Source organism: Pan paniscus, chromosome 9 (assembly GCF_029289425.2).
Source record: "Pan paniscus chromosome 9, NHGRI_mPanPan1-v2.0_pri, whole genome shotgun sequence".
NCBI classification, from domain to species: domain Eukaryota; kingdom Metazoa; phylum Chordata; class Mammalia; order Primates; family Hominidae; genus Pan; species Pan paniscus.
The window spans coordinates 60628230-60642705 of record NC_073258.2 but is presented as its reverse complement, the minus strand read 5'-3'; the positions used below and the strand labels follow the sequence as shown (position 1 = coordinate 60642705).

The following is a 14476-nucleotide window of genomic DNA, read 5'->3' as shown; positions in this document are numbered from 1 at the left end:
CTGGAGTGGTAGTGTGGCATGATCCCAACTCACTGCAACCTCTGCCTCCCGGCTTCAAGTGATCCTCCTGTCTCACCCTCCCAAGTAGCTGGGATTACAGGCACGAGCCACTATGCCTGGTTAATTTTTGTATTTTTAGTAGAGATGGGATTTCACCATGTTGGCCAGGCTGGTCTTGAACTCCTGGCCTCAAGTGATCCGCCTGCTTCGGCTTGCCAAAGTGCTGAGATTACAGGCATGAGCCACTGCGTCCCATCAGCCCCCACCGTTATTTTAACCTACATCTCTGAAATGTATAGCTCACTTTACGTCTAGGTACAGCTCTTGATATTCATCGACTCAGTTACTTCATAATTATTTTATGTTATTTTTTCATGCATACCCAGAGATATTCACTATGAAAACATTTGATTTGGGGAGCACATATATAAAAGAGCAGTTTGAAAGCCACGTGTGTGCCCAGAGTCAGTTGACTTTTCTACAGTTCTTAGCAGCAGAGCTTAAAAAATAGTGAAAGCATACAACAATCATTTCACAATGTATATGTATAATAAAACATCACATTGTACTGTGCGCTGTAAATATATACAATTTTTATTTATTGATGACAGCTGCTTGGGAGGCTGAGGCAGGAGAATTGCTGAAACCCGGGAGGCAGAGGTTGCAGTGAGCCAAGATCGTGCCACTGCACTCCAGCCTGGGTGACAGAACAAGACTCCATCTCAAAAAAAAAAAAAAAGTAAAAAGTAGGCTGGGCGCGGTGGCTCACGCCTGTAATCCTAACACTTTGGGAGGCTGAGGTGGGCAGATCACCTGAGGTCAGGAGTTTGAGGCCAGCCTGGCCAACATGGTGAAACCCCGTCTACACTAAAAATACAAAAATTAGCCGGTATGGTGGTGTGTGCCTGTAATCCCAGCTACCTAGGAGGCTGAGACAGGAGAATCGTTGGAAACCAGGAGGCGAAGCCTGCAGTGAGCTGAGATCATGCCACTGCACTTCAGCCTAGGTGACAAAGCGAGACTCCATCTCAAAAAACAAACAACAAAACAAAACAAACAAAAACTAGTCAAAACTAATGTAAGTGGGAAAAATGCTGCTCAACTTGTGATTTTATGTCACTGCCGATAAGTGTTTGTGTGATCAGATGCAATTGCTTTTTCTGTCCTGAGTTATTGAATCAGGTTATGTTGCATGTTTAGACAGGGTCATGAGGAAGTCAACAGGGACAATGATATGCCAAGAGTTCTGGGTTCTTGATCTCTTGGGATTGTGTTTCTTAATCAGGCCCTATAGATCTGTGGAGTCATCTGATTCTGATATAGAGATAAAAACTTGATCTGAGTGAGTCACAAGAGTTAGGAAGGAAAGAAAAGGGCAAAGGACGGATTTGCGTGAAATGGGCTATTAAGTGGCTTGTAGTGTGTATTTTTCATAAGCAATTTCATAAAGAAAAGCCTAGGGACTCTTGAGACCAAAGCTACTTGGGCAAAGGTAGCAGGACCCTATGAATAGTGATCTGGCAAGTGTGACTTTTTATTAGAATCTGTTTGCTTGCAGAAATAAGTTAATATTGTAAGAAGTTAGATTTTGTTGATCAGGTGACAGGAAGTGGCAAACATTTGAGCCAGTTAGTTCATGAATACTTATAGGGCCAGGCCAGATCCAATGAGGGACTTAAGTAAAGTTTGTCTTCAACATTCACTATCCTTCAACATTCATTATCCTTTGGCTAATTTACTCTCCTTGGGCTCTCTGTTCCATCCCATGGGGCCTGTCCTCTTGGCTGCTCTATAAGCCAGGGTTTATTTTTGACCCATTATCTTCTTTTGATATTAAATTCTCCGGTGCTGTTTCTCTCATCAGCCTCAGGGTGACTTTTTTTTTTTTTTTTTTTTTCGTGAGACAGAGTCTCGTTCTGTCGCTTAGGCTGGAGTGCAGTGGCACAATCTTGCCTCACTGCAACCTCTGCCTCCCAGGTTCAAATGATTCTCCTGCCTCAGCCTCCTGAGTAGCTGGGATTACAGGTGCCCACCACCATGCCCGGCTACTTTTTGTGTCTGTGTTTTTAGTAGAGATGGGATTTCACTATGTTGGGCAGGCTGGTCTTGAACTCCTGACCTCAGGTGATCTGCCCTCCTCGGCCTCCCAAAGTGCTGGGATTATTGGCATGAGCCACTGCGCCCGCCCAGGGCGACTCTTTAAGCCTTATGAATAACAAGCAAACCTATTGTCACGTTTTGATAATAGAAAGCTAGACATTTTAACATGATGGATGTTTTGAACTCAATATACATTTTCATGTTTTCTACTCAACCAGTTTTTATCTAAAAATGAGGAGTATGGGTCATATAGGAAAAGGGTGTTACAGGCCAATGGGAAACAGAAGGTGTGTTAGGCAAAGCAATAAAAGTGATATTAATAATGACACTTATCTTTGGTTGCACATTTATTCTCTGCCAGGTATCATATATTTCATGTATACCATCTCATTTTGTCCTTTACAACAACCTCATGAGATGGATATTATAACGAGAATCTTTGCGTAGGTGAACTATGACCTTTGGAGAGAGAGGTGAAATAACTTGCTCAAGATCGCACAGCTGGTGGATGGCAGAGATAGGGTTCATACCTGGGTCTATATGACTCTGAAATTAGAGCTTTCATCCACCATGTTTTACTGCTCTCCCAGATAATAACACTAGCCTATACTGCCTCTTCACAAACACTACAAGTTTTAAAAAATAGACTGGGTAGAGTTTTTTCTTCTTTAACTCTCCCATTCTCTCTTTCCAGTGAAAAGAAATGTGAATTCTCAATAGTGAGGCCAAGGCAAAACTGACCCTTGTAAGGCTGCAACTGGAAAATCGGTCCTTTGATGGTAGAGATAAATTGCTTCATGTGTGTGGTTTCTGAAGTTTTGCCTTTATCCAAACTCATCATGAGAATGTGTGGCATGTCTAGTTCTGCATTAAGATACATACCTTTAGGCCATGATGAGAAATCTTCCCAAGCCTCATCAATCTTCATAGGAATCCAGGAGGATAACCATTATGTTCCTATGAAGTTCTCAGTAGCTCATGAGCCCACTTTAGTTTAATTCAGCAGAGGCCAATTTCTCAATCTGCAATAGGCTATGCATACCCACATATATGTACTCCAGAGGCATTGATCATGAGATCCTTCCGGAACAGGATTATAGTTTGGTATAGACAGGTCCAACAATGTAATAAATTACATTCATGTGGTGGAAGAACAATGGGTTGGGCATCTGAAGATGTCTCTGTAATTAACTTAATATAAGACCTTGAACACATCACTTTATCTCTCTGGGCTTTTATTTCCTTATCTTCTGAAAAAAATGTTGGACTTAATAATCTTATCTGCCTGCCATATAGCTGTCTTGATTGACATAAGGTTACTTGGTCTTTGGAAAAGTAACAGTCAGTTCACTCCTATAACACTAGTTACTTCATGCTGCACAGAAGCTTAGGTTATCAGTTATCTACTAACTGAAATAGGAAGACAAATTGTTCGTAGTCAGTATAGTCGGTTTACTGACAATGTATCTGAGTATGTAAATGTGAATTCATGGGAAAAATAATATAAGGTGTCCTTGGTGATGAAGAGCTGAATTTGTTCTCTTTTCTTTTTTTTTTTTTGAGACAGAGTCTCACTGTGTTACCAGGTTGGAATGCAGTGGCATGATCTCGGCTCACTGCAACCTCTGCCTCTTGGGTTCAAGTAATTCTCCTGCCTCAGCCTCCCGAGTAGCTGGGACCACAGGCGCCCACCACCACACCGGGCTAATTTTTTGTATTTTTAGTAGAGACGGGGTTTCACCGTGTTAACCAGGATGGTCTCGATCTCCTGACCTTGTGATCTGCCCGCCTCGGCCTCCCAAAAAAATTACAGGCGTGAGCCACCGCACTCGGCCTCTTTTTTTTTTTTTTTGAGACGGAGTCTTGCTGTGTTGCCAGGCTGGAATGCAGTGGCGCGATCTTGGCTCACTGCAACCTCTGCCTCCCGGGTTCAAGTAATTCTCCTGCCTCAGCCTCCTAAGTAGCTGGGACTACAGGTGCGCACCATCATGCCCAGCTAATTTTTGTATTTTTAGTAGAGACAGGGTTTCACCATGTTGGCAAGGATGGTCTCGATCTCTTGACTTCATGATCCACCTTCCTTGGCCTCCCAAAGTGCTGGGGTTACAGCTGTGAGCCACCGCGCCTGGCCTGGATTTGTTTTCTATTCCCTTTCAGAAGGCACGAGGCTTCTCTTCAGTCTTCTCATGGCTGACTTCATTTCCTGGTTCCTCAGAGTGTAGATCAAAGGGTTCAGCAGAGGGGAGATGACAGTGAAGGTGACAGAGATGGCCTTATCTGTGGGGAGGGCAGTGAAGGGCCGGGCATAGACATAGATGCAGGGCACGAAATGCAGGGTCACCACAGTGATGTGGGAGGTGCAAGTGGAGATGGCTTTCCTCCTGCCCCCTCCTGCCTGAGACCTCAGCATCATTAGGATGACTGTGTAGGACACGAGCAGGAAGATAAACCACAGGGTAGTGACCAGGCCATTGTTGGAAATCATCAAGAGCTCAAGAGCAAAAGCGTCAGTGCAAGCGAGTTTGAGGACCTGGGGGACATCACAGTAGAAAGTGTCAAGAACATTCGGTCCACAGAAAGGGAGAGGCAGCAACAGGGAGATCTGCACGATGGAGTGGACAAAGCCCCCCATCCAGGAGGCAGAGATGAGGGCAGTGCATCGCCCTCTACTCATGATGGTCACATAGTGCAGGGGCTTGGAGGTGGCCATGTAGTGGTCAAACGCCATCACAGAGAGAGAAAAAGTGTCTGCCCCACCAAGGAGGTGGAAGAGAAATATCTGTGTCATGCAGCTTGTATAGGATATGGTCTTTTTCTTTGACAGAAGGTCCAGCAAGACTTTAGGAGCAGTTGTGGAGGAGAAGCAGATGTCAAGGATGGCTAGATTGCGGAGCAGGAAGTACATGGGGGTGTGAAGGCGAGACTCACAGGTCACGGTGACCATGATGAGGAGGTTTCCCAGCAGAGTCGTCATGTACACAAGACATAAAAAAAGAAACAAGACCAAACTCTGGTCTTGGGATTGAGTAAGTCCCAGAAATATAAATTCTTTTACTCTGGTGACATTTCCCAACTCCATTGAATCATGTTTTCTCTTTCCTGAATATCTTGGAAAAAATAATGTTATTTCAGAAAGTGTTTACTCTCTCTTAATAGATTCAAGTATTAGGTCTGAAAACTTGTGAGATATTACCACCACGTGAATTACAATTTCAAGTTTATTGCCAATGCTTGTAAAATGACATCTTATTACACAATCATGCATACACTTATATAAATTACAATTTTAAAAAATGTATAAAAATGCATAAAAATAATGTTCCAGTTATTCAAGATACTTAGGACATTATTCAAGATAAACAGAGGGGGATATTAACTATTTAGAAAGAGACTATTGTGGCATGGGAAATATAAAAATGGGATTAGTTTGTTGTGAGAATAAGGCAGTGCTTACTTTGTGTGACTAGAACACCTTGAGTTTCACAGGGCTGAGGATTTTGTTGTTTTTTCCCAGACTGGATGCTCCATTTAAATGGTTCTAAGAACCCCTGTCTGCAAAGAGGCCCCCCACTGGATTGAATTGTATGGAAGCAGCACCCCTCTCTTCTTAAATCACAAACTTATTTCCATGAAAAATTAGAAAATGTTTAAGCCATAAAATTCGTTTCTATTGCTCTATTCTTCTTTAAGGGGACTTCTTTGTTTCTTTCTTTACTTTAATCTACTTTAGGTACTGAAACCCCGGGGTGGTGAATAGTTCCTTAGCAATGGAAATAAAAATATTACTCAGAGCTTCTCTTCTGTTGTTTCAATTTCTTTCTTAAAAAATAATTTTTGTTGAGCTATCATTGACATACCACAGACTGCACATATTTGAATTCACACTTTGATAATTTTTTTTTTTTTTTTTGAGACAGAGTCTTACTCTGTCACCCAGGCTGGAGTACAGTGGCGTGATCTCGGCTCACTGCAACCTCTGCCTCCCAGGTTCAAGTGATTCTCCCACCTCAGCCTCCTGAGTGGCTGGGATTAAAGGCGTGTGCCACCACGCCTGGCTAATTTTTGTATTTTCAGTAAAGACAGGGTTTCACCATATTGGCCCAGCTGGTCTCGAAATCCTGACCTTGTGATCCACCCACCTCAGCCTCCCAAAGTGCTGGGATTACAGGAATGAGCCACTGCTCCCGGCTGATAAGTTTTGACATATATACCTGTGACACCATCTCCATAGTTAAGAGAGTGAATATATCTATTACCCAGAAAATGTCCTTGTGCCCCTTTGTAGCCTGTCCCCTTTACCCTTCCTTCTTCAGGCAACAACTGATCTGCTTTCTGTCATTATACATTAGTTTGTATTTTCTACAATATTCTATAAGTGAAATTCTACTATTTGTATTTTCTTCTTGTCTGCCTTCTTTCAACCATGAAATTCATCCATTGTTTTGTGTGTACTGCTATTTTGTTCCTTTCTATTGTATGAATATACCACAGTTTGCTTATCCACTCACTTGTAGGTGAACATTTGGGTTATTTGTGGCTTTTAAATATTACTCATAAAGCTGCTATGAACATTCACATTTGGGTCTTTGTGTGGACATATGTTTTCAGTTCTCTTGGGTAAGTAGCTAAGAGTGGAATGGCTGTAACTCTTAACATTCAATAGTATGAGAACAAACAACCAATTAAGCAACAAGGACAAATTATTTTAACACAATGAAGTCACTAAAAGAAGTTAAAAAAAAAGAAGAGAAAAAAGGACAAATTATTTGAACAGACACTTCAGCAAGAAGACACAGAGAGAGCAAATAAGCACATGAAAAGGCTCAACATCATTTATCACTGAGAAAATTACCACAGTGTAATTTAAAAATAGTATACATTAGAGTCACTAGAATGAAAAAGATTGATATATCAATAGTGGACAAAGATGTAGACCAATGGAACTCCAGTGGGAATGTAAAATGGTACAATCACTTTTGAAAATATTTTGGCAGTTTTTTTTTTTTTTTAGATGGAGTCTTGCTCTGTCACCCAGGCTGGAGTGCAGTGGCACAATCTTGGCTCACAGCAACCTCTGCCTCCCAGGTTCAAGCGATTCTCCCACCTCAGCCTCCCGAGTAGCTGGGATTACAGGTTCCCACCACCATGCCCAGCTAATTTTTGTATTTTTAATAGAGGCAGGGTTTCACCATGTTGGCCAGGCTGGTCTTGAACTCCTGACCTCAGGTAATCCATCCGCCTTGACCTCCCAAAGCGCTGGGATTACAGGCATGAGCCACCATGCCTGGCTGGCAATTTTTAAAAAAACTGTTACACATACACTTACCTTATAACTGTGTTGCTTTCGAATTCCTTTCTTTCTTTCTTTTTTTTTTTTTTTTGGTAAATCTTTGAAATGGGCCTTATTTTCTTTCTTCCTAGTTTATCTCCTTTTTCTTTCCATAATTAGAAACAAATGAAGGGCAAAAGTCCCTTTCTTCCCATTCTTTGGGTGTGTTCTCCAATTTAAATGAAGATATTTCTTCTCACTTAGCTCTCTTTGTCTTCAAGTTTTCTTTCCTCTCTAGGCAATTTTGTCCAAAATCTACTTAATGGGTAAATCCGAAAACAAGCTGCCAAGAAGTATTCTACCTTCGAGGTAGATGCCTACTAGACTCTGGCACCACACAGCCTGTTCAGATCCCAGCTGAGTACTTACTGGTTGTGCTAACATGAGCAAATTGCTTCATCCCTTGACCTCATTCTCTATATCAGTAATTTGGAGACAATAGCATCTCCTTCATAAGACTTTTGTGAGGGTTAAATAAGTTAATCTATGTAGAGCATCAGTACTTAGAGCGTTGCCTAATCTGTAATAAGCGTAATTATATGTGTGCTACCTTAAAGACAACTCCAGGTTAATAATTCCCACACACAGCTTCTTCGATAAATATATTTCCAATATATTTATGGACATTCTTTTAGAGGAGCTGCATGTTTCCCACAGGTGTGTCCTCAACCACTTCATCATAACATTTGCTGTTTTGAAGGAATTAGGAGATATTTGCCTTCCAGTGACCCAGAGAGTCTTGACAGTGTATGACAGTAAAAAGAGCACTTGCTTGGTTTGGCTTCTTCTCTGACATCTTATTAGCAGACCAGAGAAATTGTTCAGTGCAAGGGCTCTGGGATCAAGACTCATCTGGGTTCAAGTCCTGGCTTTGCCACTGTGTGATTTGGGCAAGTGCATAACCTCATTGAGCCTCTATTTTTTCATCTGTAGGATGGGGATAATAATAATACTCACCTCACAGGGAAGTTATGAGGGTTGGAGAATTAACTTGTGTACTCTTCTCAGCATATGGGCTGGTTATCTGTCATGATTAGTGCTATGCTGGGTAACCCTAACAGTGAAGCCTCATCAGTAAATGGAGTGTATTGAACTAAATGGTAGCTATCAATCCTGATTAGCTTAAAGAGAGAGGAAATGGTCACTAGGAACACCAACTCAGTATGGTTACTAGAGATGTGAAGAAAACCAATTTAGTTATTAAGCTCTTCAAAGGGACCCCCATGTAAACAGCACATTGTTTACACACACATGGGTGGAAGGTAAACCATATCCCAGACCCCAGGCCAGGACTATTGGTCCGAAAGAAATAGGTCTCATGTTCACAAACTGCCTTTGGTAATTTAAAGACAACATCCCCTAGCTTCTGCTCCACCCTTCTGCTAGTTTTAATCTATCCAATTATTTAGCAAATATTGATGGAGTATGGGAAGAGTTCTAGGTTATTTGAGAGAAAGGAATATAATCTAAATACAGTGGGAAAAGCATTGAAATCTAATAGTTACATGGGAGTGATGGGGACAATTTAAGGACAGATGAAGAGCTGAGTGTGAAAAGAGGATGATTTCCAAATAAGAGGCTCAGTGAAGCTGTATGGAGGAAGTGGTGTTTACATTTGGGACATATAGGAACGGGGAGAAAGTACATTCTGGCCTTACAGGACTATTTAAATATATGAAAGTTGCTAATGAGTGGGAAGTTTGACTGGAAAGAAAGGGTGCAAACATGACAGCATGGAAAGACAGAGAAAAGAAAATCATTGCTATCATAAGGTTTCAGAAAACAATACCCTATAATGAAGGCCTCAGAAGTAGCCTCAGAAGTAAAAGTTTTTCTCTGACCTCCTCCTGCTTTCCTGTGTCAGGTGACTGGTCCTTCATTCTTCCCCAAGGTTAGCTGTAGAAACTACAATATCTCTTCCCTAAGGCGGGTCATGGAAACCAGAACCCCTTTTCTCCAAAGCCAGCTATAAAACCTAAACATATTTTTCTAACTTCCCTGTGACTCCACCTTTCTGTGTAAGAGTGGGTCATAAATAAATTCTCAGGTCTACTTTGTTTGACTGTAGGTCATAAGAACCCCATTCCAGAGAGACAGAGAGAGAGAAAGAGAGAGAGAGAGAGAGAGAGCGAGCACTGCCTCATACCCAGGAGCAAGGAATTGCTGCACAGAGAGGCCAAATAGGATCTAAACAGACAGGACTTGCTAGGTTTCACTATTGTCCATTAGCATTAGATGATACTATTTTTTTAAATTTAAAATTTTTATTTTTATGGAGCGCTTCACTACATTGCGTGCCATCCTGGTAAAGGGGCCATGCTAATCTCCTCTACATTGTTGCATTGTTCCAATTTTAGTATGTGCTGCCAAAGCAAACTATCATACCTTTTTTGTCCAATCCTATTTCTACATGGCTGTCCACACCTTGTTGAACCTAAGCATAAAAATGAACATTTTCCTTGTATCTTTGGGTCTTCATTCTGAGGGCTCCCATATCATGTAAAACTATGATCAAATAAATTTGTATTCCTTTTCTCCTAATTGTCTGCCTTTTGTCAGCTGATTTTCAGTGAACTTTCAGAGGATGAAGGGGAAGTTTTCCCCTGTCCCCTACACTATAAACTTCTTATTTTTGTGTTAGATCTAAAGAAGGGTAGACAGGTGTTTATTGTCTGAGTCTCTCAACTTTTGTGAGCGTTTGTTACTGCAGGTTTAAGTTCAGGGTAAGAATCACCTCTGTTGATTTCAGCCTGAGAAGATCCGTCTAGAGAAAAGAAGACTGAGAAAATTCTCTTCTCTGTACTATTCAAGAGGTCGCAGAAAGCAAAAGCTGCCTTTTCCCCAATTCCAAATTGACCTCAACTCTTTCTCTCATTCCACAACGTACTCTTTGTTACTATTTCTAGCTTATGCTGTCTGTTATTAAAGGAAGGTTCTCCCAGAATGCAGCATCTTGTATACATATTACATTATCTGTAGTCATAGTGTATTTGTGAATCTTAATGATTACATCTAGATTTCAATTTTTCTTTTTCTTATTTCTCACTCTATGCATAAACACCCAGACACCCCAGGCACACACACACATGCAGACTTTTATTTTTTTACCTAAAATCTGCAATCTTCTTCCAAGAATTCCAACATCTTAAATAATGTTCACATGAATCTCAGGAATCATCCAACTTCAGAAAATTCTGCTCAACACCCCTCTGAAGGCCGGTTATTTCAATGGCATCTCTTCTATCTTAATGTGGAAAGGACTTAGGGAATGATATTTTCTTGGCTCTTCCACACTGATTCACAGTGTCCCATCATATTTACCAGTTCCTTAATCCCAGAACTAGTGTGAGAATTATCAGAGGGATTACAGTTGGATGCAGTTGTGGAAAAATTCTGCTGACGGTGAGGTTGTTTCAGTGGGAGTAATTAAGAAGTCACTCAGACACATATGCTTAGGAACACACATTTTGTCTGGAGCCTAAAATTTTTCAGAGGCAACTGAAAGAATGAATCCCCTTATCTTCTGGCTTCAAAAGGAAGAAAGGTTGTGTGGAAACAAGTCAAGCTGTATTCCTGAGAAAGTCCAAAAAGTGCTGTTCTTGGTGATCAGAGGGCACCCTTCCACGAGTGCCCATGGTGCAGAGAAACTTGGAGCTGACAAGGGCACTGGATTCACTGCCCGGTCTTCCATCCTATTCTATTTCCAAGTCTAACAACTTACACAAAGAGAACCGGAAATGGAACCTTTAGTAACAAACAGTACAGGGGCATGCAAGCTTTGGGGAAGGCTCATCCCTTCTCCAGATCTCAACACTTACTTTACTGACTCGGAATCCCCAGTCTGGGAAGAGGTTGAAGCAGGCACAGGACAGAGTAGCGTGGTTGGCTGTCTATACTAAGAAAAATAAAGTCAAATGAAACGAAACGCCAAGATGGCCACACCGTGAGAAATGTGATTCTACTCAATAGCTAGCTTCATTGTTTGACCATCTTTAAGATCTACAGCTTTAAGCTTCTAAAAATGGAATATTGGCCATAATTGCTTCCATTGTTTCCCTTGTTTTTGATGACCTTGACAGTATTGAAGAGTCATTGTCAAGTATTGTATAGAAGAGGGGTCCCTAACCACCAGGCCATGAACTGTTACCAGCTCTTGGCCTGTTAGAAACCAGGCCAAACAGCAGGAGGTGAGTGGGGGGTGAGCAAGTGACAGAAGCTTCATCTGTATTTAAAGCGGCTCCTCACTGCTGGCATTACTGCCTGAGCTCCACCTCCTGTCAGATCAGTGGGGACATTAGATTCTTATAGGAGTGGGAACAGTACTGTGAACTCTGCATGCAAGGGATCTAGGTTGGTTGCTCCTTATAAGACTCTAATGCCTGATGATCTGTCACTGTCTCCCATCATTCCCAGATGGGACCATCTTGTTGCAGGAAAACAAGCCCTGGGCTACCACTGATTCTACATTATGGTAAGTTGTATAATCATTTCATCGTATATTACATGTAATAATAATAAAGTGCAGGATATATGTAACGCACATGAATCATCCCAAAACCATCCCCACCACCTTCATTTGTGGAAAAATTATCCTCTGTGAAACCAGCCCATGATGCCAAAAAGGTTGGGGACAGCTGTTATATGATGTTCTTCAGTTTGGCTGGTCCTGATGATTTTCTCATGGTTAGACAGGGGTTGCAGATGTCTGGGAGAAAGAACACAGAGGCCAAATGCCACTCTCATCACACCATATCAAATGGTGTGTATTAGTGTGTTTTTGCACTGCTGATGAAGACATACCAGAGACCGGGTACTTATAAAGGAAGGAGGTTTAATTGACTCACAGTTCCACATGGCTGGGGAAACCTCACAGTCATGGCGGAAGGCAAGGAGGAGCAAGTCATGTCTTACATGGTGGCAGGGAAGAGAGAATGAGAACCAAGAAAAAGGAGAAACCCCTTATAAAACCATCAGATCTCGTGAGACTTATTCACTACCATGAGAACAGTATGGGGGAAACCACCCCCATGATTCAATTATCTCCCACCAAATCCCTCCCACAACACATGGGAATTATGGGAACTACAATTCAAGATGAGATTTGGGTGAGGACATAGTCAAACCATATTAGGGTACATGCCACTAACATGATTGATCACTGATGATGTTAACTTTGAACACCCGGCTGAGGTAGTCTTTGTCAGGTTTCTCCAGGATTTAAAAAAACTGTACTCTTTGGAGAGAGGAGGTAACTATTTATAACTCACACTTAGAGAGTTGGGGCTGGGTGTGGTGGCCTGTGCCTGCAATTCCAGCAATTTGGGAGGCCAAGGCAGGAGTATTGCTTGAGCTCAGGAGTTTGAAACCAGTCTGGGAAACAGGGTGAAACCCTGTCTCTACTAAAAATACAACAATTAGCCAGGCATGGTGGCACCTGCCTATAGTCCCAGCTACTTGTGGGGCTGAGGTGGGAGGATCGCCTGAGCCTAGGAGGTTGAGGCTGCAGTAAGCCAAGATGCACCACAGCCCTCCAGCCTGGGCAACAGAGTGAGACCATGTCTCAATTTAAAAAAAAAATTGGGAGTCATGCTCCACGTCCTTGAGGGTGGACAATCTACATACATTATTTGGAATTCTCCTGCATGCAAGACTTGTCTATTATCCTCCATTTATTGATTTATTTAATAATTTATTTATGATTAGGCTCATGGATATTTATTTTATACTTTGGGTTATAATCCATGACTACATTATGTATTTTGTCGTTCCAACTTTGGCCATGGGAAACTCTTTCAGTTGGCTCCTGTGCCCCTTTGACTTACCTCCACTGTTTTGCTTTTTAAACATTTCCTTGTTTTTTGGTGCTAAAAGATGCTCCAGGCTTATGTTGTATATTCCCTGCCCCAGTCCTAAAATCAGTCATTTCTCCAAGAATTACTGGTGCCTATGTTAAAAAAAATTATTAAGTGATTTGAAAATATAAATAAATGACACAATAAATGGTACCAACCAAAGAAAACAAAACAAAAACCTGACTTTTTATATTATTATTTCCAGGTACAGCATTTATTCATGAATATAAAAAGTTAATTTTATTTTAATTTATTTATTTTCCTAGCTTGGATTACCTGGATGCTTTCTGGGGAGCGTGAGTCCTGAAGAAGATTCCACAGCTATACTGACTCCTACAATATGACTAGAAGAGGTTAACCTCTGGCTTCTGCTGGGAAATAAGTTTCTATTCTTGCAGTCCCCTGCATGCAAGATGAGTCTGAAGTGTGACATGTAAGTACTGGAAGGAGATATTGGATCTGAAGGGATCATGTAGGTGAGAATGAAGGAACTTTCAATGGCCTGATGACCAAATTGGATGATGGAGTTCTCACGGGATGCAGAGTAGTCAGCAAACCCATGTTGGGTTCATCTGCAAATCATGCCAACTTGACCTTCAAAGTTTTTCAAACTTCTCACCATGACCACCATTACCATTCTAAGTCATGTCTTCATTCTTTCTCTCATGGGGCTGTTGTAGTAGGCTCTGAATTGCTGCCTGGTTTTTGTCCTTACCCCTCTTCTGCTCCTTGAAGGCCTCCAAATGTGCCACATCTTACTCAGTGTGAAAGCTAAAAGCTTTGCAGTGGTCCACAAAGTTGCGATGACCTGGCCCCATGACCCTACCATCTCTCTGAACTCAACTACAGGCACTTCCTCTCTCTTACTTGCTGCTTCTTACTTAGTCCCAAGGGCCTCCTTGCTGTTTCTTTGACCTTGCAGACACATCCCCATCTCAGGGCCTTTGCATATCTGATTTGTGAACTGAGATTTGTATACCGACATACACATTTTGCTAGTTTCAACAATTTTAAGATATCTAGGATCTACCTCCAGAAATGGGCAAAACAAAAAACAAAAGAATAACTCCCAGCAGCTGTAATAGCACATTAAGTAAACAAATAAAAACCAACTTGATATATCGAATAATGTTTTCCATTTTATTCCCGCTTTTTGAATAAGTATGCACAGTCCAAAGCAGCTTCAAAGATTTCA

General features: G+C 41.5%; 1 protein-coding gene and 1 non-coding gene across 2 annotated transcripts; both read right to left on the bottom strand.

The window, feature by feature from the left end:
* Positions 1-3262: 3262 nt before the first annotated feature.
* On the bottom strand, positions 3263-5179 carry LOC100974054 (olfactory receptor 4D11). Its single transcript, XM_003826364.4, has one exon. The coding sequence runs from the start codon at positions 5177-5179 to the stop codon at positions 4244-4246; it is 936 nt and encodes a 311-aa protein (XP_003826412.1). The 3' UTR covers positions 3263-4243.
* Positions 5180-9695: 4516 nt separating this feature from the next.
* On the bottom strand, positions 9696-9806 carry LOC112441245 (U6 spliceosomal RNA). Its single transcript, XR_003029186.1, has one exon. It is a non-coding gene; the product is annotated as a U6 spliceosomal RNA (small nuclear RNA).
* Positions 9807-14476: the final 4670 nt, after the last annotated feature.

Coding starts and splice junctions, on each gene's coding strand:
- LOC100974054 (XM_003826364.4), bottom strand. CDS start 5,179: ATGGAGTTGGGAAATGTCACCAGAGTAAAAGAATTTATATTTCTGGGA.